The sequence below is a fragment of the Arachis ipaensis genome, chromosome B01 (assembly GCF_000816755.2).
Source record: "Arachis ipaensis cultivar K30076 chromosome B01, Araip1.1, whole genome shotgun sequence".
Lineage (NCBI taxonomy): Eukaryota > Viridiplantae > Streptophyta > Magnoliopsida > Fabales > Fabaceae > Arachis > Arachis ipaensis.
In genome coordinates this window covers 23,601,307-23,607,918 of record NC_029785.2, presented here as the reverse complement: position 1 = coordinate 23,607,918, position 6,612 = coordinate 23,601,307, and the positions used below count along the sequence as shown (strand labels likewise).

The following is a 6,612-nucleotide window of genomic DNA, read 5'->3' as shown; positions in this document are numbered from 1 at the left end:
AGTTTTATCTTTTTTTTTTTTTTTTTGGTCAAGTGGATTGGACAGCCTCCAATCCTAGACATTACATCCATGCAGTACACACCCACACAATACACTCACACACACTACATGGGTATACATTATGGGCTCTTAAACAACATCCAACAAAATTTTATCTTCTAACTTATTGCATTCTTCTTTTATCCGTACAAATTTTATGTATGTGTGAAAATTTTTATTTTGACCACTCATTGAAACAAGAAAGTTCACCCAAAAACTCACCTTTAGGCCTTTCCTTTAAATACAAAGATACATATTTGTTTCTTATTTTTTGGGACGTGAAAATGTGTTTTTTTTTTGTATTAGAAAATGTATTTGTTATTTCAATTGAAAGTCTAAAACTATCTCTTCAACCTTCAAGAGTTCTTTTTGTCAAATGAGCCAATAAATAAAAAAAAAGTTATAAATGCTCTTTTTGGCGATTTAGGAAAGGACTTGTGCTTGACAAAATAAAAATAGCAACAACTAGTTGATTTTTTAGTGTATTACATACCGAAAAAATAAAGAAGCTATTTCTTTTATTAGGATGTCTTTGCAACTTGCAAGTTTAATTTCTAAGGTAGCGTTTGTTTGCGAGACAGAGACTGAGATTGAGAGACAGAGCTTGAGAGACAATGACAGAAATAAGTATCAATATTGTGTTTAGTGTAGAAGTGTACAAGACTGAATTATGTCTCAGTATTCTATTTGATTTGAAATAAAAGTAGAGACTAAAAAACTTAAAATTACAAAAAACGCCCTTAATTTTAAAATACAACCTTAACCCCCAAATCCAATTTGATTTTTCTCAGAATGCAACCCTAACCCCCTTTCTCCTCTCCTCTACCCTTTCTCCTCTCCTTTCCTGTGAAGGAATTCTCTGGTCTTTTTGGTCGCTAGTAGCACCTCCAAGGACTGTGTCTCCAATTCTCCATCGATTCACCTTCGTGGCGCCAGTTACTTCCTCAGGATTGTGTCCTTGCCGCCGTTTGCGCCGTCGTGGGTTTGCGTTGCCACCATCTCGGAGCTGTCTCTGGTCTCCCTCTTTCTCTCAACGGACTTGGTGTCCTCTGTCAATTTTTACCTTATTTGCTTGTTTATTTTGTGAGTTCAAATTTGATAATTTGGTATGGCATTTGTGAATCGCTCATTTTTTAATTTGTGAATTCATCATTTTTTTATTTGGCCTCATATGGATGAAAAGTGTAAATCCCTCATTTTTTGATTTGTGATTTGCCCTGATTTGCTTAAAATTGCTGATTTGTGCTTCATCAATTTTTAAAAATTTCTAAAGTTGTGATTGCTGATTTCTGATTTGCCCTCATTTGCTTTATATTTTTTATTTCTATTTCATCTATTTTTAAGATTTGTGAATTTGTGATTGCTGATTGCTGATTTCATCATTTGTTAACTTTGTGATTGTTAATTTTATAAATTAATTTATGATAATTACTATATAGAAAAACAAAGAAGATTACTTGAGAACTATTTATCATAATTATGTTCTTATTATCACTCTTTTTCCTTACCAGAATTAGTACACACTTATTATGGTATATTATCTTGAATTATTGAGGTTGTATACTTTTCTCATACACCTATGGAAAAATCCAAAACTTCTTAAATGTTGTTGAGTTTCTCTGTTAGTAACCTAGCTATGTTAAAGGCACACATATGAATTATGCTTTGATGATTTGAATTGCTGTTGACTATGCTTGGGAATGTTTTATAGTTTTATCTTGAAGCAACATTTTCTCCCCCAACTTTGTGACTTATGATATTAGTTAGTTTGCTAGTAAATGTGCACTACAGGGTTTTTGTTTATTTGTGGCAGTTTTTCTCTTATTTGTGGAGGTTTATAACCCCCACGAAATGGTTTGTGGGGGTTCCTAAAACCCCCAAAATTTGAGGTGCCACGAGGTCTTTAGTGGGGGTTTTTAAAAACCTCCACAATCTATTCAGTGGAGGTTTTGTGTGTGTTTAGTGGGGGTTTTATATTGAACTTTTGTGGCAGTTCTTGGTCAATGTTTGTGACGGTTTAAAACCCCCACAGAAAGACTTTTTCATTTTAAAAATAATAGCTATTTTGTGGAGGTTTCAAACCAATCAATATAATTTTTAAAAATTAATCTACATTATTATTACACTACTAAATATTTATTATTAAAAAGAAATATTTAATAGACAGAATATCAAATTAAGGACAGAAGCTGCATGAGATGACATAACTATAGAATATTCATTTGGTTAATAACCATGAAGCTGCATGAGATGACATAACCATCAATAGACAGAAGCTGCATGAGATTATAACTATAGAATATAACTATAGAAGAGATTATAACTATAGAATATTACTCTATGTAGCTGCATGAGATGACATAACCATCAATAGATAGAAGAGCATATCTTCAACCGCAAATAAAGTTAAGAAACTAGAAACACACTATACAAATGCCACATGAGTCAAATCCCAGAGATAAAAGTCAAATCCCAGAAACACACTATACAAATTACAGCTATAATGTACAAACCATCTAAGTTCTAGAGTTATTAAACATTTCTTCAGCTGTTTTGCACAGAGAATAGTAGCACAAAGCCACAAAGCTACAAGTTGTTAGATTGTTCCATGATAAAGTAGTACAATGATAAGAAATTAGAAACACACTATACAAACGCACAAAGTTAAACCAGATTCCATTTTGCAAGAACTAAATGAATATAAGGTTCACTTGATGAAATATTGAAACATAAACATAAACAAACAAAATCACTAGTAACTAAAATGTGTGTATTTATGTATAAAAATGAAGATGCATGCCTTTTGTTGCTGTCTCTTGAGTTTTGCATTCTTTTCCAGCAAGTGATCCACTTTAAGCTGCAACTCGCTCGTATATGCCTGAAATAATACACAGCAAAACCAAAAAAAAATTAAGACTTGAAGCAAAAAACAAAAGAAAAGAACAAAAGAAAAAATTGTACTTCAGGAAAGTATATAATGAAAGTTGTAAATAGAGTAAGAATGTAACATGCTAACANNNTTCTTGATGTAATTAAATATAATCCATCTAAACTAAGACAATTTTTAATTTGGATGTATTTGGACAGCGCACCAGTATATCATGATGATACACTATTCTTTAAAATGTTAGTACAAAATTGAGAGAGTGATCAATGAGTTATAAAAAGTAAAGTTTGAATAAAGTTGATCAAACAAACGAGGTTCCAAATTAAGGTTATTACACGCTGCTTGTAGTTGACTAGTTCCTGGTATGTGTTAATATTAAAGATTAAAAAATTCTCAGACTAAAAGGGTTTATAAATTCACAACATACACTTGTCCAATAGAACTCAGACACGCAACCGGATTCATTTTTATTCGTATAGCCTAATAGAAAATTAATTATGCTTCCCTCAATGCCCCACTTAGGGAAAACTAGGTTTTGATGCTACAGTGATGCTAAACTATGGTAATGATCATACCTCATCCTTAAGCCCCAAGTCATCTCCCTGAAATTCCAAAACATCACTGCAATTGATTGCACAATCTTCTTTCTCTTTTCAAATGTGAATCACATTATCAGTAAAAGAAAATAGAAAAAAAATATACATAAGAAACTAAGAAAATGTAACAACAAAGAGAAAAAAAGCAACAGTGAAATACCTTGAGCTCGAAACACAGAGGAATAGCTGTTTCGAGATACCAGAACATCCTGAAAATCAATACCAATTTTCAAATTAGAACAAATAAAAAAATACGTAAATTCAGCTCAATTCCACCATTTCAAATCCGTCAATTTGAGAAAGCCGAGATTCAATCATCAATCAGAAGATTAAATCTGAGTTTCCACAATAACAATGATTTTCTTGAGAGATTCTTGAGAGCTAAGAGCCGAAAGGGAAAAAATTAAACTAAATTTAAGATATAAAAAAGAAAAAGAAGATTTACGGTGGAACTATAAGAGTTGGCGGTCAGATGAGTGCGGCAACGATGGTTATCGTTGTTCCTGAAACACGCGAAGAAGCAACCCACTGCTCTGTTGAGCCTAAGCATAATGTTTCCATCTATACTTACAATCTGCATATAATTTAAAAATAGTAGAACCTATCGAATTTGGTGATGGCAATTTGTAGCTATTATTGTTGTACTTAGCAAACCTTACCTTCTCCAAAACAAGCTTATATTCTACCAGCTCGTTGTAGGTGTGTTGCAACTTCTAATTATTTGCCTTATTCTCAAGCAGATTAGCTTCAAGTTCTTTAAGTTTAACCTAGCCATGAAGAGAAGTTTCATTACATGGAATACAGTTCTTAAACAGAAAATTAAAGTGAGCGGGAAAAGTTTCAGAGCACATAACAACCTCCAAATGATCGATCAATACATGAATGTGAAGTGCCATTTTAGAACAGCAGAACTATGGTTCATTAGTGTTTTACTTGACTTGTTTTCTCCCCAAAATGCTAAATCTAAATCACAAAAATGTCATGAACTAATATTTTTTGTATTGAGAATATACCAAATGGAAATGTTTAACATCCTCCTCGAAAATGTAAGAAGGAGTCAAGTCAGTCCCCCCGCCAAACCACCACTGCCTAGGTGCTCCGGGAGCATCTGTAGAATGCAATAAGGTTACACAGTCAGTAGCAGCAAATTTATGCAGATACTTATTTGCAAGACAATTACCTTAGAAATTGACATATGTAAGATTTTGAGCTATATGACAGACAACAAACCTATTCATTCATGGATGACTTTCTCCAAAGCCTCCAGCTTAATCAACCTCCTCTGTGGCTTTAATTTTGAGCTACTTGAATGTTTAGGAAGTTAGATTCTAAACTTTACAGGAAGCACAAAAAACAAAGAAACATGAGTGATAGAAAATTAGGAATTTAAAAATCCTAAATTGAGGGAAAATGTTGAAAGATGTAAAAAGACCTAATGTAGCGCTGGTGAATGGACTTGGCTATACCAGACTTGAAGACGAGAATATGGAGGCAGCGCTCGAGCAAGTTCTTGACGGTGAGAGAGAGGATGTAATCGAGCTTGTTCTGCGTCTCGTCGAGGAGGTCGTAACGGAACATCCTCAGAGCCTTGGGCGTTGCAACCAGATCTGGAGAGGCGATAAACCGCAGTGGCGACGGCAGTGATGATGGCGATGCGAGCTCTCTCTCCTCTCTGAATCTCTCTGTTTCGCTCTTCTCTCAGATCTCCTCAGCCATCGGCACTGAGTCTATGCCCAAACCGTTCTCCGAGTGCTTCACATCCGCCGGAGCAAAAGCAGAACAAGTGGCAAAATCTGTCGGGGAAGACGACGCAGTAGCGACGCCGTGTGGATATGATGCGCTATAGTGAGAGGGAGCTGGCCTTGGGCTTCAGAGCTCTAGCACGGTGGCGCGTTGATGTAGGCTCAGATGCGGGTAAGTCGGTGGTGGCGGAATGAGTTGGAGATGCGGCATCGCTGTGTCTCCTCCATTGGAATCAAAAAAGTTCTGTTTAGGGTTTTTTAGTTTTTCACCATTCTTTTTTTTTTTTTTTGGTGGTTTCGTTTTGTTTGGATGGGAGTTTTAACTATGCTTAAAAAGTGGGAGTTTGTCCATAATCATGATTGGGAGTTTGATAAATTGCCACAAATAAATTATTTTATGGAGGTTTCTAAAAACCTCCATTAAAAAACCTCCACAAATAACTAAATATCTTGTAGTGGTGCTTGGGAGTGTGTTTCTCAAAACGGCAAGGTGGAAGAATGGAGGAGGTAAAACTGTAAAAGCATCGAAATATTTAGAAGATTAGAATTGGATTGAATTGGGAATGTATTCTCTCAATTTGATTTGTCCGATTCACAAGATTAAGTATGATGTTATACAATATTCAATCTGAAATTCGCAAGAAAATTTGTTTTGATTAGCTATTAAATAATTTTATTTGGACTAGTCGATTGATTCTTGTGTTGTATTACTATTTCTTGATTGCTATTTTGATTTTTGCTTACTCTTAATTGTATAGCAGTCTGGTAAACAATGGATTCTATAAGTAGAAGATCTACAAGTGGGTCCTACGGCAGCGACATGCTAAACATTTTTGTGAGTGTGGTTTAAGAGCTCCATTACAAGTCTCAACCCGGGTAGAAAGTATTATGCCTATCTTGTAAGACGATGTGGATGGTTTAGATGGACAGGTCCAAGTATCTAACATTCTGAAGTTACAGATGATCGCTCTTGTCATGTGAATTCCAATTTGAAGTCGATCGAACGAGTTGAAAATTTGCATAATGATGTTGTATTTATGAAATTGTTAGCAGTCTTTCAACTTTTTGTTTCTGTAATCTGTATTGTCCTGGTCATAGTATTATTGTTTAAGTTGTAGTTTGACATTTGAATTGAAACAAGAAAATGAAAAATTGTGTAAATTAGTTTAAGTACATGTTTCTGTATATTTCTTTTAAATATAAAATGAGTACATAACAATAAACTTCATGCTGAAATCACCAACAAACAAGCAAGGAAGACTTAAAACAAATGCTTGTGTTTGACATAAGTCTTAATAACGATATAATTAATATAATTAAATTTACAATTGTAAAGATTGTGATCAAC

General features: G+C 34.2%; 1 protein-coding gene across 10 annotated transcripts; it reads right to left on the bottom strand.

Annotated features, from left to right (window-relative positions):
* LOC107627541 lies at nt 2,342-5,603 on the bottom strand. 10 transcript variants are annotated; one of them, XR_001617583.2, is made up of 8 exons: nt 4,955-5,601; nt 4,753-4,850; nt 4,536-4,630; nt 4,182-4,289; nt 3,968-4,096; nt 3,683-3,731; nt 3,502-3,575; nt 2,342-2,917 (listed from the first exon to the last, which is right to left on the bottom strand). XR_001617583.2 is itself a non-coding variant. In XM_016330389.2 (7 exons), the coding sequence occupies exons 4-7, from the start codon at nt 4,100-4,102 to the stop codon at nt 2,792-2,794; spliced, it is 384 nt and encodes a 127-aa protein (XP_016185875.1). In that variant the 5' UTR covers nt 4,103-4,289; nt 4,536-4,630; nt 4,753-4,855; nt 4,955-5,603; the 3' UTR covers nt 2,342-2,791. The 10 variants fall into 10 exon arrangements, 9 of the variants coding, with proteins under 9 accessions (XP_016185875.1, XP_016185864.1, XP_020974920.1 ...); XM_016330389.2 differs by having other exon boundaries at nt 3,968-4,289; nt 4,753-4,855; nt 4,955-5,603; XM_016330378.2 differs by having other exon boundaries at nt 3,968-4,289; nt 4,955-5,603.

Bases quoted from the DNA above. Each gene is read 5' to 3' on its own strand.
- LOC107627541 (XM_016330389.2), bottom strand. From the start codon at position 4,102: ATGCAGATTGTAAGTATAGATGGAAACATTATGCTTAGGCTCAACAGA. The intron at 3,732-3,967 runs GTAAATCTTCTT...ATTGATTTTCAG, and splicing joins CCAACTCTTATAGTTCCACC to GATGTTCTGGTATCTCGAAA. The intron at 3,576-3,682 runs GTATTTCACTGT...ACATTTGAAAAG, and splicing joins CTCTGTGTTTCGAGCTCAAG to AGAAAGAAGATTGTGCAATC.